This window comes from Oncorhynchus kisutch, linkage group LG13 (assembly GCF_002021735.2).
Source record: "Oncorhynchus kisutch isolate 150728-3 linkage group LG13, Okis_V2, whole genome shotgun sequence".
Classification (NCBI taxonomy): Eukaryota; Metazoa; Chordata; class Actinopteri; order Salmoniformes; family Salmonidae; genus Oncorhynchus; species Oncorhynchus kisutch.
The window spans coordinates 12,331,077-12,357,632 of record NC_034186.2 but is presented as its reverse complement, the minus strand read 5'-3'; the positions used below and the strand labels follow the sequence as shown (position 1 = coordinate 12,357,632).

At 43.9% G+C, this 26,556-nt stretch overlaps 1 protein-coding gene and 1 pseudogene across 1 annotated transcript in view; one reads left to right on the top strand and one right to left on the bottom strand.

The window, feature by feature from the left end:
• Positions 1-4,351: 4,351 nt before the first annotated feature.
• LOC109903046 (protein O-linked-mannose beta-1,2-N-acetylglucosaminyltransferase 1-like) lies at positions 4,352-9,707 on the top strand (annotated as a pseudogene).
• A 4,138-nt stretch (positions 9,708-13,845) lies between these two features.
• tspan1 (tetraspanin 1) overlaps positions 13,846-26,556 on the bottom strand; it is a 32,787-nt gene continuing 20,076 nt past the window's right edge. Inside the window, exons 3-7 of the mRNA XM_031838033.1 lie at positions 25,665-25,739; positions 16,323-16,421; positions 15,451-15,594; positions 14,847-14,930; positions 13,846-14,092 (exon numbers count right to left, since the gene is read on the bottom strand). Of these exons, the coding sequence (XP_031693893.1) occupies positions 14,033-14,092; positions 14,847-14,930; positions 15,451-15,594; positions 16,323-16,421; positions 25,665-25,739 (462 nt within the window). The 3' untranslated portion in view covers positions 13,846-14,032. The remainder of the gene's footprint in view (positions 14,093-14,846; positions 14,931-15,450; positions 15,595-16,322; positions 16,422-25,664; positions 25,740-26,556) is intronic.

Below are 26,556 nucleotides of genomic sequence, written 5' to 3'. Positions count from 1 at the left end.
TTCTCAGTTCCTATGCTTCCTGGCTGATGTTTTGATCACTTTTGAATGCTAGCGGTGCTTTCACTCTAGTGGTAGCATGAGACGGAGTCTACAACCCACACAAGTGGCTCAGATAGTGCAGCTCATCCAGGATGGCACATCAATGCGAGCTGTGGAAGGTTTGCTGTCAGCGTAGTGTCTAGAGCATGGAGGCGCTACCAGGAGACAGGCCAGTACATCAGGAGACGTGGAGGAGGGCAACAACCCAGCAGCAGGACCGCTACCTCTGCCTTTGTGCAAGGAGGAGCAGGAGGAGCACTACCAGAGCCCTGCAAAATGACCTCCAGCAGGCCACAAATTTGCATGTGTCTGCTCAAACGGTCAGAAACAAGACTCCATGAGGGTGGTATGAGGGCCCGACGTCCACAGGTGGGGGTTGTGCTTACAGCCCAACACCGTGCAGGACGTTTGGAATTTTCCAGAGAACACCAAGAGTGGCAAATTCGCCACTGGCACCCTGTGCTCTACACAGATGAAAGCAGGTTCACACTGAGCACGTGACAGACGTGACAGAGTCTGGAGACGTCGTGGAGAACGTTCTGCTGCCTGCAACATCCTCCAGCATGACCGGTTTGGCGTTGGGTCAGTCATGGTGTGGGGTGGCATTTCTTTGGGGGGCAGCACAGCCCTCAATGTGCTCGCCAGAGGTAGCCTGACTGCCATTAGGTACCGAGATGAGATCCTCAGACCCATTGTGAGACCATATGCTGGTGCAGTTGGCCGTGGGTTCCTCCTAATGCAAGACAATGCTAGACCTCATGTGGCTGGAGTGTGTCAGCAGTTCCTGCAAGACGAAGGCATTGATGCTATCTATGGACTGACCCGCCCGTTCCCCAGACCTGAATCCAATTGAGCACATCTGGGACATCATGTCTCGCTCCATCCACCAACGCCACGTTGCACCACAGACTGTCCAGGAGTTGGCGGATGCTTTAGTCCAGGTCTGGGAGGAGATCCCTCAGGAGACCATCCGCCACCTCATCAGGAGCATGCCCAGGCGTTGTAGGGAGGTCATACAGGCAAGTGGAGGCCACACACACTACTGAGCCTCATTTTGACTTGTTTTAAGGACATTACATCAAAGTTGGATCAGCCTGTAGTGTGGTTTTCCACTTTAATTTTGAGTGTGACTCCAAATCCAGACCTCCATGGGTTGATAAATTTGATTTCCATTGATAATTTTTGTGTGATTTTGTTGTCAGCACATTCAACTATGTAAAGAAAAAAGTATTTAATAAGAATATTTCATTCATTCATTTCTAGGATGTGTTATTTTAGTGTTCCCTTAATTTTTTTGAGCAGTGTATATATTGCCATAAACAAACCTGTCTTTGTTGGTGTAAAAGTTTAACTCACCTTGAGAGTTGCAAGAAAGGCATTTTTGTCAATCAGGTACCTCAAATATTGCAGAGGAATGGATGGCACTCATTAGCAACCGGAGAAATTCTCTTGAGGGACCACACTCATCAGCGGCCCCTTTTCCGTCAGCATCCCTAAAAACCATGTCTGTTTATGCCTCCGGATCAGCATCCCTAAAAACCAGCATCCCTAAAAACCATGTCTGTTTATGCCTCCGGATTAAAGCGGGCTCTCTTAAAGCCTCTCATTGCACAATCATAAACGTTGTCCCTCATCACATTAATTTGGTTGGCATCTCATTAACTTCTGCAGTGTTTGGAGGTCAACACTAAAAAGAGACATTCAGAATAACAAAGCTCAGATACGTCCCACAATTAATCTGTAATAACAAGGCATTTAATTATTTACAGGGATGACTTACTCATTGTCATCCCCAAAATCAACAGAAGAGTGTGGTGAAGGTGGACGATAAGCCTCAAGGAATGGTGGAGGGGAGGCCATAGGAAGTGGTATATGTGGAGGGGGGCCACAAGAAGTGGTGCAGAAGATGGGGGGGGCACAGGAATAGGTGCTGCCACAAGTGTAACCTCATTTGTTGAAGTAGTCCGTAAAAGGTCCTTCAAAGGCTTATACATTCCATTTTCACCACAATTTCGTGGTATCGAATTGGTAGTTACAGTCTTGTCTCATCGCTGCACTCCAAGCTCCTCTTCATGGTTCACTTCTGCAAGACACAATTGTGTGAAAATAAGGCGTAAGGAATGGGAACCCTATTCCTTTGAAGCAGTACAGGGTATATGCCTGAAGTTATTTTACCCTAATAAGCTTTGATGGAATATATTCAGAAAAGTGAACGTGCACATTAGTCTACTCTGTTCGAAAGCTGACAATGTAACGTTAGATGTTAACAAAGGTTTTACAAGGTTGTCACTAGCCAAATGTGCTTTATGTGAGCTTTTCTGTGTCTTCATGCTGTGATATCTGGTTGAAAGGATGAGCTAAGGAAATTTGCTAGTAAAATTTGCATGTTAAGTTAGCATGTGTAGGTGTATATTTAGCAGCTGTAGAAGTTAACTTGACTTGTGCAGGACTGCTTGCAGCCGTTTATTTAGCACATGTTGAACCACCTGCAAGCACATTTGCATTTGCATTAGCTTTTTCTTTAAAACTCTGCCTAGAAGGTCGCCACTTCGCTGGGTACTATTTAATGAAGCTGCTAGTTGAGGATTTGCGAAGTGTCTGTTTCTCAAACTAGACACTCTAATGTACTTGTCCTCTTGCTCAGTTGTGCACCGGGGCCTCCCACTCTTCTTTCTATTCTGGTTAGTGCCAGTTTGCGCTGTTCTGTGAAGGGAGTAGTACACAGCGTTATACAAGATCTTCAGTTTCTTGGCAATTTCTCGCATGGAATAGCCTTCATTTCACAGAACAAGAATAGAATGACGAGTGTCAGAAGAAAGTTCTTTGTTTCTGGCCATTTTAAGCCTGTAATCGAACCAATAAATGCTGATGCTCCAGATACTCAACTAGTCTAAAGAAGGCCAGTTTTATTGCTTCTTTAATCAGGACAACAGTTTTCAGCTGTGCTAACATATTTGCAAAATGGTTTTCTAATGATCAATTAGCCTTTTAAAATGATAAACTTGGATTAGCTAACACAACGTGCCATTGGAACAAAGGAGTGATGGTTGCTGATAATGGGCCTCTGTACGCCTATGTAGACATTCCATTAAAAATCAGCTGTTTCCAGCTACATTAGTCATTTACAACATTAACAATGTCTACACTATATTTCTGATCAATTTGATGTTATTTTAATGGACAAAAAAATTGAAATATCTTAGTGACCCCAAACTTTTGAACGGTAGTTCCAGGTGGCAATGAGTGAAGCTAGCTAACGTAAGTAGCGTGTTAGGTAGCTAACGGTAAATTTCTATGGGTGTGATGAACCTGCAGTGCTGCTTCTGTTTGATCTCGCATCGGTTCACTTTATTGGTGTGTTAACTATTACTACTAGCCAATAATAACGTTTGTTATTGACAGCAAAAATGTGCCAAATAAGTGCCTCTCACAGAATCATGAACTTGTTATGTTTAGCTAGGGTCCATACTATCCGGGCTCCTTGTGATGTCCCTGCATGGTTAGTGAAGGGGTATGGTAGGGTAGGCACATCCCAAGGATTCTGGATCGTGCTAACCGTTTAGCTAGCAGTATACAAACTAGGTAGTTAGCTACGGCATTCTTCAACTTCTGTCCTATCTACTTTCTGGTTATCAGCTTGCACTGGAGGCTGTGTAGGTACATGCGTTGTCGGTGTAAGGAGGAGGTGAAGGGTTGCAGTTTCATGCCACAGCCAGAGATGGACACCTGGACACCCAATCCTCGAGCGAAACCGTTCTTTCCAGCAAACAATGGAGCCTCTACCTAACCTGGAAATACAACCTAACTAACAAGAGAGTCATCTGCCGAGGCCTCCAAGTGAGTATTCACTGTCACCTTTGGTTAGGCTACATTTGAGATAATTTTGATAACAACTTATTGTCTTTTACTTCTGTGCAGGCTGGAGCGGTTCTATTTTATTCTGGTCACAGTCCTTGTGAATATCAAACTCATATTAGACACAAGAAGCTAACAAGGAAGAGCCAGTACAGAAGTATGTTGAGTCTTGAACATTCTTCCACCATTTGTTTCACACACATTTCCATTATTACGTATATAAAAAGTTGTTCCTCACTAGCATTAGCCTTAAGAAGTTGATGACATATGAAAATCATACCGCTGAACAATATTATGCACAGTCTTAGTCAATTTATAAAACAATAATTCAAAATGTCTGACCTCCCCTCTGCTCCCTTTCAGACGAGACCCCGTGCAAGCTGGCAAGCGGTAGGAAGCTCCTGGACATCAAGGTGTACTTCAGCTGCTCCAAGGTCTGTGTGGCAGTGGACGGCACCACTAAGTATGGACTTCTGTATTAGGCTACCCTTTAGGTGTTTGTGTGTGTACAGCCCATGGATGTGTTGGAGCTGTTTGGACTGAAGGGGGTTCAACACACTCCCATCAGCATCAAGAATACCAGAGTATCACAGGTGAGATGTCGGTCAGCCAACACACTCTTCACCCTCCGAGCAGCCGCCATCAGAGACACAGACCAGCTGAAACAGTTCACAGTCAACTAGAAATCACTTATTTTATCTATGAGATGGACCGTTTCAGCAAAGCAGCAATATCATAAAGACTGGTTCATATAACATGAACTCCTGTCAGACACCAAACAATGACACAATCAATGGCAATGTTGTGTTGTAATGCACACAGTGTTTTGCAATCCTAAACCCACTCACTACCACCTCTTTCTTCTCTCTCTCCGCTCTCAGCACTACGAAGCCAGTCTGACTGCAACCTTCAACCTACACCCAGTGACTATTTTCATCTTCCCGTCCACCTCCACCTGGTTATGTGGTTGATTTGCAGGATGCCAACTTTGCCCTAGTGCTGGAAGAAGACCTGGATATCTCCATAGATTATTTAAGGTAAGATGTCGATAGTTTTAGCTTGATGGAAGCTTTAACTATACAACATATAGAGGGATACTACTATTTCTAGAATACGCCCATTCAAAATGACTGTGTTTCTTCAATCTCAGAGCAAATATCATTGGAAGATTGTCAATGAGTTGAATGTAGCCGAGCTTGTGCTTTAGGATGAATGTTACCATTAACGACCAGCAGGGGGAAGCAGCTCCACATGCTTCCTCCTGTTGTAACTCACTGGGACACTCATTCCCCATTGTGTGCCCCAAGCCTTCAATGTATTTACTGTTGAACAGGTGTGCACTCTGTCCTCTATAAACTAATGACTGCAAATGCTTTAGAAACATTTGGAGGATTAGGCTGATTGAATTCGATGCTTGTTTACCCTCACAAATATGCCCTTTTGAAATTACATTTAATTAATCAAATCAAATGTTATTGGTCACATACACATGGTTAGCAGATGTTATTGCAAGTGTAGCGAAATGCTTGTAGCAAAATTTCCTAAGGACTAGAAGTGAGGGAGCCCTCTCTGTCGGCGCCATCTTGATCATGCAGCCAATCAACTAGGAATCAGACCAATCAAAGCTGTATACACACAAGGAAAGACCAGCAAGAACTTGTAGAGGTAGAAAGCAAAGTTCAACTATCACCATACAGGAATGTATGATAGTAGACTAGTCTTGAATTGACTTTATTTCCAGCATGAAATAAAGCTATCCAAGTATTGTTGGTGAACTGATGCTGTTCTGCTTGTGACATCATGTTTAATGTTGTTGATGCTGTGCAGTTTCCTGAACCAGACCTGATCTACTGAACGAGGATGACAGCCTGAGCTGCATCTCAGTCTGGAATGACCAGATCCGTCCGTGTCCTGTCTCCACCTCTCACTTTAACACCTCTACACCCTTAAACGATTTCCCTTCGTTGCTGTAATGTGTGTAAATTGTGTTCTTATGTAATGTGTAATATCAAATCAAATCAAATCAAATTGATTTATATAGCCCTTCGTACATCAGCTGATATCTCAAAGTGCTGTACAGAAACCCAGCCTAAAACCCCAAACAGCAAGCAATGCAGGTGTAGAAGCACGGTGGCTAGGAAAAACTCCCTAGAAAGGCCAATACCTAGGAAGAAACCTAGAGAGGAACCAGGCTATGTGGGGTGGCCAGTCCTCTTCTGGCTGTGCCGGGTGGAGATTATAACAGAACATGGCCAAGATGTTCAAATGTTCATAAATGACCAGCATGGTCGAATAATAATAAGGCAGAACAGTTGAAACTGGAGCAGCAGCACAGTCAGGTGGAAGTTGAAACTGGAGCAGCAGCATGGCCAGGTGGACTGGGGACAGCAAGGAGTCATCATGTCAGGTAGTCCTGGGGCATGGTCCTAGGGCTCAGGTCCTCCGAGAGAGAGAAAGAAAGAGAGAAGGAGAGAATTAGAGAACGCACACTTAGATTCACACAGGACACCGAATAGGACAGGAGAAGTACTCCAGATATAACAAACTGACCCCAGCCCCCCGACACATAAACTACTGCAGCATAAATACTGGAGGCTGAGACAGGAGGGGTCAGGAGACACTGTGGCCCCATCCGAGGACACCCCCGGACAGGGCCAAACAGGAAGGAATTCTGTTGTAATTCTGCTATGCAGGGTTATCAACACACAGTAGAGGACCTCGCCCTGCTCTACAGAGTGGAGAGTGTGCTTATGTAGTGTGGGTGTGTTATAACAGGGTTATGAACACACAGTGGAGGACCTCGCCCTGCTCTATAGAGTGGAGAGTGTGCTTATGTAGAGAGTGTGTGTGTTATAACAGGTTATGAACACACAGTAGAGGACCCCTCCCTGCTCTACAGAGTGGAGAGTGTGCTTATGTAGTGTGTGTGTGTTATAACAGGTTATGAACACACAGTAGAGGACCTCGCCCTGCTCTACAGAGTGGAGAGTGTGCTTATGTAGTGTGTTTATGTTATAACAGGGTTATGAACACACAGTGGAGGACCTCGCCCTGCTCTACAGAGTAGAGAGTGTGCTTATGTAGTGTGTTTATGTTATAACAGGGTTATGAACACACAGTGGAGGACCTCACCCTGCTCTACAGAGTGGAGAGTGTGCTTATGTAGTGTGTGTGTGTGTTATAACAGGGTTATGAACACATAGTGGAGGACCTCGCCCTGCTCTACAGAGTGGAGAGTGTGCTTATGTAGTGTGTGTGTGTTATAACAGGGTTATGAACACAGTGGAGGACCTCGCCCTGCTCTACAGAGTGGAGAGTGTGCTTATGTAGTGTGTGTGTGTTATAACAGGGTTATGAACACATAGTGGAGGACCTCGCCCTGCTCTACAGAGTGGAGAGTATGTCAGGCCTTGGCTGGATGCTGAAGAAGAGCCTCTACAAGGATGATCCGGAGGCCAAATGGCCCATGTCTGAGAAGGTGTGTGTTTCTATCAGTCTATATTCATTGTGAAATGATAACCTGTGTGTTTCTAGCTTTGTGACTGGGACATGTGGATACGTATGCTAGAGCAGAGGAAAGGCAGAGTGTATCATCCTTGATGTGTCCTGCTCCTACCACTTTGGCATCATCAGGCTCAACATGAACGGCTATTCCATGTAAGGCCCTCTTCTTCACTACTTGCACAGGGTCAATCACATAGCCCATTGTCTTACGTCAGAGCGTGATGAGTCTGCACTGATTGCAACGGGGTCTAGTTAAAACGATGACATCTGTCATATAGTTTGAGCGGACTGTTTTAAAGACTGTTTTAAAGTGAACTTGATGACTCAGGATGCTGACAGCTATTTCTTCAGTGGGTTTTTCACAAGCTGATTGTGTCACAAGCTGTCTCACCAGTCCGAGTGTTTCGTCCTCTCTAGGAAGTGCATTTCAAGAAGCACAGGCTCAACTCGGTACCCTAACGTCCAGATGAAAAATGTAGACCGCTTTAAAAAAAAAATGCCTATGAGCTGGAGATTGAGAACTTACTGAAGTGAGTGAGAATGTAGCTGATGTAGTCCGCAAAATCAATCCAACTTCTGTATTGGTGAAGCTTTTATTGTGTGTGTTATGTCTGTTGTGCTCAGGTGGGATGTCTAATATAACTGTTATGTGCTCAGGGAGGCTGAGGTGCTGGGCCACAGTAAGAAACCATGTGAGGACTCTTTAATTCCTGATGCAGAGGGGAAGAACTACGTCATGTACATGAAGATGGAGCTGGAGACTGATACCTTCACCTGGACTGAGCTCTCCAACGTAGATTGGGAGGGAGAGACTGAAGGAAAGAAGGGGAGATGTAGAGACACAAGCACTTAGCCTTTGAATAAAAATACTTTACAATAGTCAAACTGTTCAGACTGTAACATTCCCCACTCCCCCCTACTGTAACGGTTCTCTTGTGGTGAAGGAGAGTCGAACCAAAATGCGATCCATGTTTAATAAACAAACGTAAAAACACGAATCAATACAAACACTACAAAACAAAGAACGTAAATGAACGTAACGAAAACCGAAACAGTCCTATCTGGTGCAAACACAGAGACAGGAACAATCACCCACACACAGTGAAACCCAGGCTACCTAAATATGGTTCCCAATCAGAGACAACGACCAACACCTGCCTCTGATTGAGAACCATATCAGGCCAGACATAGAAATAGACAAACTAGACAATGAAACATAGAATGCCCACTCAGCTCACACCCTGACCAACCAAAACATAGAAATATACAAAATAAACTATGGTCAGGGTGTGACACCTACCATCAGACTGCAACTTTCCCCACTACCATGAGACTGTAACTTCTCCCCCCTACCATCAGACTGTAACTTTCCCCCCCTACCATCAGACTGTAACTTTCCCCCCCTACCATCAGACTGTAACTTCTCCCCCCTACCATGAGACTGTAACTTCTCCCCCCTACCATCAGACTGTAACTTCTCCCCCCTACCATGAGACTGTAACTTCTCCCCCCTACCATCAGACTGTAACTTCTCCCCCCTACCATGAGACTGTAACTTCTCCCCCCTACCATCAGACTGTAACTTTCCCCACTCTCCCCTAATATCAGACTGTAACTTTCCCCACTCTCCCCTAACATCAGACTGTAACTTTCTCCACTCTCCCCTAATATCAGACTGTAACTTTCCCCACTCTCCCCTAATATCAAACTGTTCAGACTGTAACTTTCTCCACTCTCCCCTAACATCAGACTGTAACTTTCTCCACTCTCCCCTAACATCAAACTGTAACTTTCCCCACTCTCCCCTAATATCAGACTGTAACTCTCCCCACTCTCCCCTAACATCAGACTGTAACTTTCTCCACTCTCCCCTAACATCAGACTGTAACTTTCCCCACTCTCCCCTAATATCAAACTGTTCAGACTGTAACTTTCTCCACTAACATCAAACTGTAACTTTCCCCACTCTCCCCTAATATCAAACTGTAACTTTCCCCACTCTCCCCTAACATCAGACTGTAACTTTCCCCACTCTCCCCTAATATCAGACTGTAACTTTCCCCACTCTCCCCTAATATCAAACTGCAACTTTCCCCACTCTCCCCTAATATCAAACTGTAACTTTCCCCACTCTCCCCTAATATCAAACTGTAACTTTCCCCACTCTCCTCTGCCATTTGCATTGTCTTTCTCTGAAGAGAGTTTTGTGGACTAATGTGTGTTGTCCTCCTCAGTGCCTGCATGTGTGGGATCTGAATGTCAAAGGGTATCACAATGACCTTTGGAGGCCATACCAGAAAGCAGTATAAAAGGGAGCTACTAACAATTTTGGGATCTTTGATGCGTCTCCTTGACGACAGTTGGATGACATATCAGCCCGGTCTTTGGGTCAACAAACTGGATGAAAAGGATGAAAGCGCAAGAGAGCGGATGGTGTTCAAATCTCCTCCCAATTTTGAAAGTATGAAGTTGACATGATCAGTCCAATCAAAGCTACTGTAGATATAACGTGATTTGACACCATTTTATCTGTGGCCAATGCCCTTGAGCCTTCTTGGATGGGCACTTCTAATGTAACTCCATGGCAGCACCCAAGGGGTTTGAATATTTTTGCTCTACCCTTAGATTTGGCAGTGACATAGGGTCCCCATGAGTGACAGAACACTGAGCCAATCATGGCTTAACTAGAGAACATTACCATCCCCTACGCTCTGTCTTTTCAACTGACTGTCCCACCACCACAGAAAGCACTGAGCTAGGCTGAAAGACCTGCATTGTGGAGTTTCCTCAAGAAAGCAAAACAGAGACCATGTTTGTATGGAGGCTTTATTAACTTAATGATTATTATTTAGACATTGTTTTTTACGTTGTTTGCAAACTGATATTTGACACGTATTAATTCCAAAATGACATACAAAAAACAAGCTATAGGGCTCAAAACAGTGCCCTGAATGACGGGTCGCAACTGATCTATAGACACATTCATAAACACATCTATAGACACTTTCATAAACACATCTATAGACACATTCATAAACACATCTATAGACACATTCATAATCACATCTATAGACACATTCATAAACACATCTATAGACACATTCATAATCACATCTATAGACACCTTTATAGACCCATTCATACTCACATCTATAGACACATTCATACTCACATCTATAGACACATTCATAATCACATCTATAGACACCTTTATAGACCCATTCATACTCACATCTATAGACACATTCATAATCACATCTATAGACACATTCATAAACACATCTATAGACACATTCATAATCACATCTGTAGACACCTTTATAGACCCATTCATACTCACATCTATAGACACCTTTATAGACCCATTCATACTCACATCTATAGACACCTTTATAGACCCATTCATACTCACATCTATAGACTCATTCATACTCGCATTCATAGAAACATTTATAGACACCTTTATAGACATTCATACTCACATCTATAGACTCATTCATACTCACATCTATAGACTCATTCATAATCACATCTATAGACTCATTCATACTCACATCTATAGACTCATTCATACTCACATTCATAGACATTAATAAACACACTCATACTCACATTTATAGACACATTATTTGAAACATTCATAGACACATTTATAGACACATCTATGGACACATTAATAGACACATTAATAGATATTCATACACATTCATACTCACATTAATAGAAACATTAATAGACATCTATAGACACATTAATAGATATTCATACCCATTCATACTCACATTAATAGAAACATTAATAGACACATTCATAAACACATTTACACACATCTATAGACACATTCATAGACATCTATAGACACATTAATAGACATCTATAGACACATTTATCTATTATGCAGTTTGGTAGTTAGTTGATCTTGCAGTGTTGTAGTGAAATTCTTCATACCTGTGTGATTAACATAAGTATGTTCATTAATTATAGAAGTAAATCTACAGCAGGCATCACAACATTCATTTATTACTACTAGAATATTCCTTATCCATTTTCTTGTTCTTGGTAAAGGTTGTTTTCTCCAGCCTCGTCCTTGTCTCCAGATTTCCCAGGAGAAGGTGTTGGGTAAACCAACAGAGAGGAGAAGGGAACAGAGTGTGGGCTAGGGAAATGTATGCAAATCCCCTGGATGGTACATTTCCGTAACCACGGTGGTTGACCAAGGACAAACACCTTCCTGTCCTTTGAGTTCATCCCTCGCCATCTCGATGATCTCTTAATGGAGACACCCTGTCAGAACCCATAGCCAGACTGTATGTGTGTGTTCATAGCGACATCAGTATCTGTGTGTGTGTGCATTGAACTTGTGTGTGCACATCTACATGTACTATGTATAAACTGTATGCCTGTATCTGAATTAGTCTGTCAAGCTGAATGTTCATGTTTGTTCATAATTAAATGTGTGTTTCCCCAGATAAAGACAGTGTTTAGTTTCCTACAGGGCGATTGTTTCTGGCTCTGTGAACACACACTGAAGCTGTCGCTGGATCCGATAGATGAGGGGGTTTTGATTGTGTTTTATTGTAAATACTAATGCTAAACCTGTTTATTTGGCCTGTCTGTCAAGAGCAGTGGGTCCTATCAGAGCCTAGGTTTATGTCGTTTTGACTTATTGAGCATTGAGATGAGCAGTACTCTCTCTAAGCCCCTCGGCGTTGGAGATATAGATTAAATATTGATCGATCACTGGGACTGTAGTCCTCTCTAGAACAAGAGGAGAAGACAGGGTTGGTGTATGAAGGTCTTGTTGAGAGAGAGAGAGAGAGAGAGAGAGAGAGGGGTTGGTGTGTGAGGGTTATCGTTATACATGGGAGGGAATGAGATGATCACAGTTGGTCTGAAATGATGAGAGATTTATCTCTAAATACCTCTCAGATCTAATTGGCTAGAATGGTATATGGTCTTGCCCCCCACCCCTCTCTCCCTGAGCAGTGAGAATACCAGGGTCACTTAAACAGATCGTCAAAGGGGAACAACAACATTTGCTTGGCGTTCAGGGTTTGAACAGGGATTTAAGATGATGATTCCACTAATTCAGATGCAATAGCCAGAGGCATGGTATACGAGGCTTGAACAATACACTATCTCACGCTCTCTCTCTCCATTCCTCCTTGTTATGTTTCAGAGGCCCCCGATTTGCTGTAACTTCTGTGAACAGTCTGGTAATAGAACAAAGACTAAAAATGTACATTATTCCATTCATCTTGACCTAAATTTAACTAGGCAAGTCAGTTAAGAACAATTTCTTATTTTCAATGACGGCCAAAGAACTGCCTCGTTCATGGGCAGAACGACAGGTTTTTACCTTGTCAGCTCGGGGATTCGATCTTGCAACCTTTCGGTTACTAGTCCAACACTCTAACCACTAGGCTTCCTGCCGCTCCATCTGCACACAGTACTATTATGTGACACACAGTACAATGCAGTGTGTTGTTGCTCACTGCTCATGTGATATACCTGGGTTTGAATGATCTAAAATTCATATGACAGTATACACTGAGAGTAGAAAAACATTAAAGACACCTGCTCTTTCCATGACATAGACTGACGGTGAGGAGACAGGTTAAATAAGGATTTCAAGCCTTGAGACAATTGAGACATGGATTGTATGTGTGCCATTCAGATGGTGAATGGGCAAGACAAAATATTTAAGTGCCTTTGAACGGGGTATGGTAGTAGATGCCAGGCCCCCCGGTTTGTGTCAAGAACTGCAACGCTGCTGGGTTTTTCATGCTCAACAGTTTCCTGTGTTCATCAAGTATGGACCACTACCCAAATGACATCCAGCCAACTTGACACAACTGTGGGAAGCATTGGAGTCAACATGGGCCAGCATCCCAGTGGAACGCTTTCAACACCTTATAGAGTCAACATGGGCCAGCATCCCTGTAGAACACTTTCAACACCTTGTAGAGTCAACATGGGCCAGCATCCCTGTGGAATGCTTTCAACACCTTATAGAGTCAACATGGGCCAGCATCCCTGTGGAACGCTTTCAACACCTTGTAGAGTCAACATGGGCCAGCATCCCTGTGGAACGCTTTCAACACCTTGTAGAGTCAACATGGGCCAGCATCCCTGTGGAACGCTTTCAACACCTTATAGAGTCAACATGGGCCAGCATCCCTGTGGAATGCTTTCAACACCTTGTAGAGTCCATGCCCCCACAAATTCAGGCTGTTCTGAGGGCAAAAAAGGGTGGGGGTACAACTCAATATTAGGAAGGTGTCCTTGATGTTTTGAACACTTAGTGTATGTAGGAACTTCAAATTTGTGATTTTGTTGTAAAACATCCAGTCATGTTGGTAGCTGAAATTTATTGTAAATATAAAGTGTATTTACAGTAGATAAATGTGACAACATCACATAACATTACACACAATTACAGTACTATGTTTTGGCTTTTGTGCTATTAATTAAAAAGACATCTCACTTGATTAGTAAATGTGAAATAATGGATAACTGATATAGATTTGTAGATAATAACATCAAGGCAACCTATCAGATATGATGGCACTACAATCAATATTATTAACCTTTCACAGTACATAACAACATATTGTCTGTCCAATACAAAATCTCAGCTGACATTGTTGTCCAGATAGCAGTACAGGTACATGGATACCAGCATCGCTGCCACCTAGGAGAGAGAAACTTGTGTTAGGATGATCTAGATTAGAACTACAATAACATGGCTTTAATTACATGTACAGTGCCTTCAGAAAGTATTCACACTTTGTTGTGTTACAACCTGAATTTAAAATGGAATACATTTAGATTTTGTGTCACTGGCCTCCACGCAATACCCCATAATGTCAAATTATGAATTATGCTTTTATATAAAAACAAGAAAATAAACATTTGAATTCAGGCTGTAACACAACAAAATGTGGAATAAGTCAAGGGGTATGAATGCTTTCAGAAGGCACTGTAACAGCTCCTGTATCCAACACTAGCTGTCATTATGGCCGGGAGTTTGTCCTGACATGATGATCTGACCATAGCCACACTCCCTAGCCCTGGTCCGTACGGTTCCTACATGCACCTACCCTATCGTCTCTTCCTGACTGCTTGTGAATATGCATAAGTCACTTTATAACATTATGATCAGATTGTAGATCAGATTCCTCAAAGCCATAAAACATCTCCACTGGATGTTCAGTACATGCAAATCAACGGCTTTTACTCATCCTGACTAGAGGTCGATAGACATGGTACACGGTTATACTCCTGCACTGAACAATGCACAGTTACATCTTTTACAGACACTCCTATCCAGAGCAACTTAGAGTATACAATTTTTGGTCCCCCCGTGGGAATTGAACCCACGCATCAGAAGTGCCACGCTCTACCAACTGAGCCACACGGGTTCATTTATGACCTGTTGATTTTACCTCCAGCCCTCCGATGCCTACGGCTATTCCACCTACGATGTTGGCATGCTTCTGAAGGGCCTTCAACAGCTGTTCGAAACAGCCCTGGAGAGGAACGTGTACAGAACATGAATTATTAATAGGATAAATGTTGTACATGTCTAAGTGGTTTTAAAACACAAGGTCATTAAAGGCATTGGGTCAGACTTGTTACACATTTGCACGTGTTTTTCTCTAGATCAAGTGAAGGTTGTTGAAGACGTTTAGTTTATGATACATTTGAGTGTAAACAAGGAGACTTATGGTTGTTCCTGTGGGAAAGTGTCACTCTGGGGGTGTCTCACCCAGTCTATGGCATGTGTCCGAGATGACACCCTATTTTCTATATAGTGCACTACTTTTGACCAGAGATGATACCGTCTATAATAATATTTTTAAAACAGTTCTACAAGTTCTACAAATTGGACTACTTCTTTGTCAGTTTTGTCCTTGTTTGGTTGAGTTTAAAACCATCAGAATGGAGAAAGCCCAATGAACTAATGTTACCATAAGAGTCATGCACTGCTCATGATACATAGAACTTTGATTATTCAGAACAGTGAGCCATTGGCAGCCGCGGTCTCACCTGAACAGCACTGTGCCATGCCTGCTGCTGGCTGCAGGGGGCAGTGTCTAGCTGGCAACAGCTGGGTGGGTAGCTGCCCTCACTCTGCTCAGAGTAGTACGAGTCAGTAAAGTCTGTGTAGTTGGTGAAGCCACAGCAGTTCAGCTTCAAGGACATGGAGAGAAAGAGAGAAAATGTGCGATGTTGTAGCATTCTCTCAGCATTCCCTTGTAACACTGGAGTGACATGCTAACAACAATGTGTTGAAGATGGATGAGCACACTGGCAAGTTTTCAACAAAATAAAGGCATTTCATTTAGTTATTGATTTACCATTCAATAAAAAGCAACACAACATGGACGGTTATGTAACAAACAGCTTTTCTTTGGCATTCTACTTAGGTTATTGATTTGCATTCCTCTGTACTTTCTAGCCTGAAGGCTACTTATTAAAGATGGTGGCCATGGTCCCAGAGAGGTACGTGATGTATTGACATGCTTTTAGCAGAGAGAGAGGTTCACAAGTCAAGGTCTTTGAATGTATCAAGCATAATAAGGAGAGCTGAGCAATAGCAGAAATGTAGAATTGTGTGCAACTGAAAACACGGTAAGGAACAATACAGAAGCTATACAATACAAAGAGTCAAAGCCATGTCATTACCATTCTAAACTCTTACAGGGTAGAATGTGATTGACATGTGATAGCTAGAGCATGACAAACTCAGCAGTTATGGCCCATACCGTATGGGATTAAATATCGCAGATAGGGTTAGTCAGGACTCAGGAGGGCTAGCCACGGACTTGGAGGGTTCAGGCTCACCATTGTCTATGAACAACGGCACCTGTCTTGCTCCTGGATAGCGGAGAAATATTGGTAACTTGAGGTAGCCATACCTCGGTCATGGTGCTGTTCCAGATCTTGGTGACCACCGGATCGCTGCCATACTGGTTCTTCAAGACAAGGGTGGCCCATGCTTTAAGAATCCCCTCGGCCTGGAGACCATACACACACACAAACACACACACACACACACACACAGACACACGCACACACACACACAGACAGACACACACACACACACAGAAAGACACACACACACATGACAATCCCCGGGTGCATATACACGCACTGTAGCAAATAGGGCCATTAAGCTCCTAACATCAACAACCTCTACACACACACACACACACACACACACACACACACACACACACACACACACACACACACACACACACACACACACACACACACACACACACATACACACACACACACACACACACACACACACACACACACACACACACACACACACACACACACACACACACAAGGTCACTGAACAAACCTACAACATATAGTCTGTTTTTACAGAGTGTACAGCTCAGGCAGTCAGCTATGCCTCAATAATGAAATAAATGTCTATCTGAACCAAACAAAGCACCTGGGAAATAAAACCCATACCCTGTCCCTGAGAAGATGACTGGGACATTTTTCTCCATTTTCTCCTTTGTGATTGTAAGTGGTCACATTTACATATATATTGATGCTCCTGTTTGTTCGGTTAGGACACTTTCTCCCATTGTGTTTCATACCATATTTATTTCATACACAGAGAACATATCTATATAATACAAAGGAATATGTTCATGCCAGAGCTCCTGTTATTGTAGAGAGAGTGAATTCCTATATGACATACAGGCTTGTTTTCTTTCACCTCCCTCCCTCCCTCCCTCCCTCCCTCCCTCCCTCCCTCCCTCCCTCCCTCCCTCCCTCCTCCCTCCCTCCCTCCCTCCCTCCCTCCCTCCCTCCCTCCCTCCCTCCCTCCCTCCCTCCCTCCCTCAATCTCTTTACCTCTCTACCTCCCTCCCTCTCTTTACCTCTCTACCTCCCTCCCACTCTCTACCTCCCTACCTCCCTCCCTCCCTTGCTCCCTCCCTTTCTTTATCTCTCTACCTCCCTACCTACCTCCCTCCCTCTCTCTACCCCCCCCTCTCTCTCTCCCTCTCTCTCCCCCTTCTCTCTCTACCTCCATACCTCCCCCCACTCTCTACCTCCCTCAATCTCTTTACCTCTCTACCTCCCTACCTCCCTCAATCTCTTTACCTCTCTACCTCCCTACCTCCCTCCCACTCTCTACCTCCCTCAATCTCTTTACCTCTCTACCTCCCTACCTCCCTCCCACCCACTCTCTACCTCCCTCAATCTCTTTACCTCTCTACCTACCTCCCTCCCTCCCTCCCTCCCACTCTCTACCTCCCTCAATCTCTTTACCTCTCTACCTCCATACCTCCCCCCCACTCTCTACCTCCCTCAATCTTTTTACCTCTCTACCTCCCTACCTCCCTCAATCTCTTTACCTCTCTACCTCCCTACCTCCCTCCCACTCTCTACCTCCCTCAATCTCTTTACCTCTCTACCTCCCTACCTCCCTCCCACTCTCTACCTCCCTCAATCTCTCTACCTACCTACCTCCCTCCCACTCTCTACCTCCCTCTCTCTCTTTACCGCTCTACCTCCCTACCTCCCTCTCTCTCTACCTCCCTCCCTCTCTTTACCTCTCTACCTCCCTACCTACCTCCCTCTCTCTCTCTACCTCTCTACCTCCCTCAATCTCTTTACCTCTCTACCTACCTCCCTCCCTCCCTCCCACTCTCTACCTCCCTCAATCTCTTTACCTCTCTACCTCCATACCTCCCCCCACTCTCTACCTCCCTCAATCTTTTTACCTCTCTACCTCCCTACCTCCCTCAATCTCTTTACCTCTCTACCTCCATACCTCCCTCCCACTCTCTACCTCCCTCAATCTCTTTACCTCTCTACCTCCCTACCTCCCCCCCACTCTCTACCTCCCTCAATCTCTCTACCTACCTACCTCCCTCCCACTCTCTACCTCCCTCTCTCTCTTTACCGCTCTACCTCCCTACCTCCCTCTCTCTACCTCCCTCCCTCTCTTTACCTCTCTACCTCCCTACCTCCCTCTCTCTCTCTACCTCCCTCCCTTCCTCCCTACCTCCCTTCCACTCTGTGTGTCCCCATTTTTTCCATTTTGATTAATAAGCCCTTGGCATATAGTCACACAAAGACTCAGGGGAGCGAGTGTGTGTGTGTGTGTTCAGGGAGTAGGGAGAGAGTAGCCTAAGGTGACGTGGAGACATGCTACAATTAAAAGTGCCCCCCAAGAAGCGGGAAGAGGGGCTCAGATCAGAGGGGTTATTACCAGCTAGCTAATTCATCACTGTCACTCTGCCTGCCTGGTTGCCTGCCCTGCGTGCCCCTCGCTACACTGCATTCCCTCACACACACTCACATGCACACATACACACAGGCACACACTCACACATACACTGTGGACAGGAAAAAGGCCTAAACAACCAACACACTGGGCTCTGAGCCAGGAGAGGATAACGTACCGACTGTATCAACTAAACTGTGCAAGGAGAGGAGAGTTGTGGAGGATATTAGCTATATGCCAATGAGTGTTATTAATCCATCTTCTACATTGTAGAATAATATTGAAGACATCAAAACTATGAAATAACACATATGGAATAATGTAGCAACCAAAAAAGCGTTAAACAAATCCATATATATTTTAGATTCTTCAAAGTAGCCACCCTTTGTCTTGATGACAGCTTCGCACACTCTTGGCATTCTCTCAACCAGCTTCACCTGGAATGCTTTTCCAACAGTCTTGAAGGAGTTCCCACATATGCTGAGCACTTGTTGGCTGCTTTTCCTTCACCCTGTGGTCCAACTCATCCCAAACCATCACAATTGGGTTGAGGTCGGGTGATTGTGGAGGCCAGAATCTAAAATCTATTTTGATTTGTTTAACACTTTTTTGGTTACTACATGATTCCACATGTTATTTCACAGTTTTGATGTCTTCACTATTATTTTACAATGTAGAAAATAGTCAAACATAAAGAAAAACCCTTGAATGAGTAGGTGTGTCCAAACTTTTGACTGGCACTGTATATATATAGTTCAAATCGGAAGTTTAAATACACTTAGTTTGGAGTCATTAAAAGTCATTTTTCAACCACTCCACACATTTCTTGTTAACAAACTATAGTTTTGGCAAGTCGGTTAGGACATCTACTTTGTGCGTGACACAAGTAATTTTTCCAACAAATGTTTACAGACAGATTATTTCACTTATAATTCACTGTATCACAATTCCAGTGGGTCAGAAGTTAACATTACAGTTGACTGTGCCATTAAACAGCTTGGAAAATTCCAGAAAATGTCATCATGGCTTTAGAAGCTTCTGATAGGCTAATTGACATCATTTGAGTCAATTGGAGGTGTACCTGTGGATGTTTTTCAAGCAGCATCTCGATTGTGAAGGGAGTACTCTCTGACCTGAAATTCTTCATCGGAGATGACCAAATCCCAACAGTGTCTGAGCAGCCGGTAAAAAGCCTTGGAAGGTGGTATGATGCAAGCCTGAAGGACAAAGACCAGGTGCAACAGCTGCGTAAAGACATCAGTAGTAGCCTACAGTCCATCGACAACACCCAGCTACCTGGAAAGTTAAAGGCCTGGTGTCTGCAGTTTGGTCTCCTACCCCGGGTGTTGTGGCCCTTAGCAGTGTATGAGGTTCCAATCTCAACAGTGGAGAAGATGGAAAGAGGAGTCACAGGCTACTTAAAGAAGTGGCTCGGAGTTCCACGATGCCTTACCACCATCGGCCTCTATGGAGATGGTGTCCTCAAGCTGCCCCTCACCAGTCTAACAGAGGAATTCAAGTGTTCAAAAACCAGGCTCCAGATGACACTGAATGAATCTCGAGACCCAGTGGTGAGCAACATCGCGCCGACCTTGGCAACTGGGCGCAAATGGAGGCCAGGAAAAGCAGTCCAGGAGGCAACAGCAGCCCTCAGACATGCTGACATTGTGGGTCATGTTCAGCAAGGGAGAGGAGGCCTTGGGCTAACTAGCCGTGCTGCTTGGAGTAAGGCCACTGCACCAGAGCGGCGGAAGATGGTAGTGCAGGAAGTACGCCATCAGGAGGAGGCTGCAAGGTGGGCCAAGGCAGTCTCTCTTTCCAAACAGGGACAGTGGACTCGATGGGACAGTGTGGAGAAGAGGAAGATCAGCTGGAAGGATCTGTGGACCATGGAAGCGAGGCGGTTGAGCTTTTCCATCAGAGCAACATATGACGTCCTTCCAACTCCAGTTAATCTTCACCAATGGTATGGTGAAGATCCGGACTGTGCCCTCTGTTCCATGCCAGCCAACCTCAGGCACATTCTCACGGGGTGTAAAACAAGCCTCACCCAAGGACGCTACACTTGGCGTCACAACCAAGTCCTTAAAAACCTTGCGTCCGCCCTGGAGGACAAGCGAGCTGCCACCAACTCCCTACCACCCCCAGCAGCATCACACCCCTTACGGACAAACTTTGTCCGCGAAGGGGCTAAACCACCGAAGCGCGGCTCGACACCATTAGAGCGAGACCAGCTGCGCTTGGCCCGCGACTAGAAAATGCTAGCTGACATTGGCCGGCAACTTGTGTTTCCTCCGGAGATTGCAACCACCACCCTAAGACCTGACATGGTGCTCTGGTCCCGTTCGCTCAAGAAGGTCTTCATCATTGAGCTCACAGTACCCTGGGAGGACTCAGTAGATGAGGCTTATGAGCGAAAACATCTGCGCTATGCCGATCTAGCTGCCGAAGCACGGCATCATGGCTGGAACACAGAAGTCCGACCAGTGGAGGTGGGCTGCAGAGGTTTTGTGGCAACATCTACAACCAGACTGCTTAGAGACCTTGGAATTAAGGGCCAGAGCCAGCGTTCGGCAATCAAAGCTGTATCGGAGGTGGCAGAAGGCAGCAGTCAGTGGCTCTGGATGAAGAGGAAAGACCCCAGCTGGGCCCCGAAGTGAGAGGGCCAGGAGGTATGCGGTCAACAATGCTTGACTCATTGAGGAGGATGCCCCTGCCATGCATAGTCCCATAGGATGTTGGCTATCATCAACAAGGCAACTCCTATGACTAATTGGGAATGGGACGCAAGCGTAGGATTGATCACCCTGTCGCTGGCCGCCTTTGGGGAGGGTGTATAGTGTGAAAGGCCGAAACACCCTAGGAACCAAAGGTACACTACTGACGATGCGCTCCCCAAATTTCACCAGGCTCACTGTTCATTAACTCTTGGAAGTGCTTGCACAAAGGATAGTAACATCTCATCCTGTGTTCTTGGAATCAAACTCAGTGCCTCTTTGCTTGACATCATGGGAAAATCAAAATAAATCAGCCAAGACCTCAGAAAAACAATTGTAGATTTCCACAAGTCTTGTTCATCCTTGGGAGCAATTTCCAAATGCCTGAAGGTACCATGTTCATCTGTACAAACAATAGTATGCAAGTATAAATACCATGGGACCACGCAGCCATCATACCGCTCAGGAAGGAGAAGCGTTCTGTCTCCTAGAGATTCATGCACTTTGGTACAAAAAGTGCAAGTCAATCCTAGTACAACAGCAAAGGACCGTGTGAAGAATCTGGAGGAAACAGGTACAAAAGTATCTATATCCACAGTAAAACGAGTCCTATATCGACATAACCTGAAAGGCCGCTCAGCAAGGAAGAAGCCACTCCTGCAAAACCACCAGACTATCGTTTGCAACTGCACATGGGGACAAAGATCATACTTTTTGGAGAAATGTCCTCTGGTCTGATGAAACAAAAATATAACTGTTTGGCCATAATGACCATCGTTATGTTTGGAGGAAAAAGGGGGAGGCTTGCAAGCCGAAGAACACCATCCCAACCGTGAAGCACGGGGGTGGCAGCATCATGTTGTGGGGTTGCTTTGCTGCAGGAGGGACCGGTACACTTCACAAACTAGATGGTATCATGAGGGAGGAAAATTATGTGGATATATTGAAGCAATATCTCAAGACATCAGTCAGGAAGTTAAAGCTTGGTCGCAAATGGGTCTTCCAAATGGACAATGACCCCAAGCATACTTCCAAAGTTGTGGCAAAATGGCTTAAGGACAACAAAGTCAAGATATTGGAGTGGCCATCACAAAGCCCTGACCTCAATCCTATATAGAACATGTGTGGGCTGAACTGAAAAAGCATGTGCAAGCAAGGAGGCCTACAAACCTGACTCAGTTACACCAGCTCTGTCAGGAGTGGGCCAGCGTTCACCCAACTTATTGTGGGAAGCTTGTGGAAGGCTACCCAAAACTCTTGACCCAAGTTAAACAATTGAAAGACAATGCTACCAAATACTACTTGAGTGTATGTAAACTTCTGACCCACTGGGAATGTGATGAATGAAATAAAATCTGAAATAAATCATTATCTCTACTATTATTCTGACATTTCACATTCTTAAAATAAAAAACTGAGTTTAAATGTATTTGGCTAAGGTGTATGTAAACTTCTGACCTCAACTGTATATACTGTTTATATACAATATCTCTTTAAATATAAATCATGAAAAAGTGTTAATTATCTGACATGATTTAATTATAAAAAACAGAGGAAGCTCTATAGCAGAGTAGCTCTTACCGACAGAAACAACCCCTCTGTTATAATCGATCTGTTATTAAGGCCCTGTAGTAACTAGCAGTGTTGGTTTTATCCATCATATAAGCGTCACGTGTCTCCTCTGAATGTTTTTTAGAAGAACTATAAAGCGGTCATATAACGCTTGTATAACGCTCCCTAAAATTGGTTATTAAACCAGAGTTATTGAGATTCCACCGGGTCATGGCCTTTTGGTTAGATTAGGGCGTGGGCCCGATGGGGAAAAGGAGATTTATGTGGTAGATAAAGAAGTAGGAAATAGATCAACACCCTATATGTATTGCCCATTCCATTGTTTCAGGGGTATATTTCGGGGGGAGGGGGGGGGTTATTATGTTCATGGATGGCTATGTATATTCCTACCCAATCCATATTAATTATTGCAATGATACTGTGTCATCAAAAGCCGGGGATGGGCAGATGCTCGGAGACTGCCAAATACATTATCGAAATGGTGCTGTTCTTTGTCTAAGTCATGAATTAATAGGATTAATGCTAAAACAACAGCACAGTAGATTCACTATAAGCATATCGAATTAAGTAACAATGAGAATCTATAATACACGCCTTGGATCTCTTCTGGCCCTCGACGAAGACCCACCAACACACACACACGCATGCACGCACACACACACACACACACACGCGCGCACACACACACACACACACACACACACACACACACACAATCATGTCAAGATGCAGAAGTTTTCACTAGTTACCACAGTCACAAAGTCAAAATATATTGTATATATATTTTTTTTTTGGTCCAAATTTAAGGTTAAGGTTGGGCAAAAGGTTAGCAGTGTGGTTAAGGTTAGGGTTAGGCAAAAGGTTAGCAGTGTGGTTAAGGTTAGGGTTAGGCAAAAGGTTAGCAGTGTGGTTAAGGTTAGGGTTAGGCAAAAGGTTAGCAGTGTGGTTAAGGTTAGGGTTAGGCAAAAGGTTAGCAGTGTGGTTAAGGTTAGGGTTAGGCAAAAGGTTAGCAGTGTGGTTAAGGTTAGGGTTAGGCAAAAGGTTAGCAGTGTGGTTAAGGTTAGGGATAGGTTTAAATCAGATTTATAAAAATAGAAATGAGGACTTTTGAGTAACTTTGACGATTATTTTCCAGGTTTTTGTGTTTGGAATGACACCGTTACTACGGGAGATGATGCTGTCATAGAATGACTAGGCCTATTACCCATAATGCTAATTGACTGGAAATTCCAAATCAACTGCGCTGCTGTGCTTATAGTCTGACGGGCCCACGTGTAAAATCTTAAACATCTCATAATGACCCGCTTCCCTGTTTTCCCCAACACTTACAAGTAATCCAAAAAATCCCTTCAAATAATGCTGTCAAATTAAGTAAGGTATATAACAAGTCAAATAAGCTCTTGGCCTAAAACTTAGGGAACAAACGTGAGCTGGTAGACATTGGACAGGTGGAAATTACAGTTACACGCTTGGATGTGGTCACATCGGTGCGAGTTACAAATGTTAGCTGGTCACTTTACTCAAAACATTCTATTTTTGGAGCAGCTAAAACCATGATTTGATCAAACGGTAACATCCTGATTCCTGCATCAAGGTGTTTTCCCTGCTGCCCCTGTTTCTCTCTGTGCCCCCCGAGTAGACTAGATGAAGAGAAGGGGAGGTAGAGAAAAACGAATTTGCACAAAGCTGGCTGTACTGTGTTACGTCTACTATATGAGACCGGATTGGCTGGAAAAATAAGTAGGCTACTGTTGTGGTTTTGTTTTCGAGTTTCCCCTTCCTCAGTGATTAGCCCCAAGTGAATTCGCCTACAGTATATGATAGCCTGTTTGTTCTCAAAAAGATGTAAGAAAATGTATCTCTACTGAACAGAATAAACAGAAATTCTGGAACCCTATTTTGACAGTACATTTATAGCAACAGCAGCCTAATTGTCAACCCAAAATTCATGCCAATCACTGGTTTACGTGTTGTGCATCAAAATATCTTTATTTTGCATTCCTGCTTGGACATGTGGGATGAAACAACGCATTTCTTGAATAAATCTAAGTCTGGAGCATTCCTATACTGTTTTTTAAATATATATAGACAACATGGGGCCAACATTGAATTTGAAAGAGAAAGCAAGTGCCATGATCCCACAGGACATAGGCCGATGGGAGTTTTTTAAATGCTCCAGATTTGAGAATAATGGTATATCCAGAGACCAAAATGCAGAACAGATAAACACATTTTTGATTTGCAGGAGGAGAGAATTTCGTTAAATAAAATGATTCATTTCCAATGATTTACCGTCCGAAAGGACAGGGTGTCCCGCTAGTATTTTACTGAACGGGACTGGAGAAAGAGCAGGAGCGGGACCTATATATGTAAATAGTCTGTTTTGCATATAAAATGCTTTAACTTCAATATTCCAGAGTAATAAATTGCTCAAAGTGAGAGGCGTCGCACACAGCCCCAGGCAATCTGGGAGTCATTAAAGGGTCAAATGGACTGAAGTGGACATAAAGCCCAGTAATTCAATGATGGCTGGGCTATGAAGGAAAATTTACATGGAGATAAAAATCGAGAATGGGAGTGAAAGCTGGAGCAAGAGAGGGAGGAGGGGGGAGGGAGAGAGAGACATAAGGAGAGATGATACAATGAGAGAGAGAAAGAGAGAGGGAGGGAGTTTCGAGTCAAAGGTGGAGAGAGAGAGGGAGACTTACAAATGAAGAGTAGGCGAGGGCCACCGTTCCGGCTGCCACTTCAGCGATGAAAATAATCAGGATGATGGAGAAAAACTTAGTAGAACAAGACAAAGAAAAAGGACTTGGCTTTAGATTAGAGGAGCTGACTGCAACCTCAACCACAACCATAACACAACCACAAGTTCACCAAACAACCATAACACAACCACAACCATAACACAACCACAAGTTCACCAAACAACCATAACACAACCACAACCATAACACAACCACAAGTTCACAAAATAACACAGCTATAACACAACCACAAGTTCACCAAACAACCATAACACAACCACAACCATAACACAACCACAAGTTCACCAAACAACCATAACACAACCACAACCATAATACAACCACAAGTTCACAAAATAACACAGCTATAACACAACCACAAGTTCACCAAACAACCATAACACAACCACAACCATTACACAACCACAAGTTCACAAACACAGCCATAACACAACCACAACCATTACACAACCACAAGTTCACAAACACAACCATTACACAACCACAAGTTCACAAACACAACCATTACACAACCATAACACAACCACAAGTTCACAAACACAACCATTACACAACCACAAGTTCACAAACACAACCATTACACAACCATAACACAACCACAAGTTCACAAACACAACCATTACACAACCACAAGTTCACAAACACAACCATTACACAACCATAACACAACCACAAGTTCGCAAACCAACCACTACACCATACCACAACACACAAATACAATACAACTGCAACAACTAAACAACCCCTGTCCAACCACAACAACTAAACAACAACTAAACAACCCCTGTCCAACCACAACAACTAAACAATAACTAAACAACCCCTGTCCAAC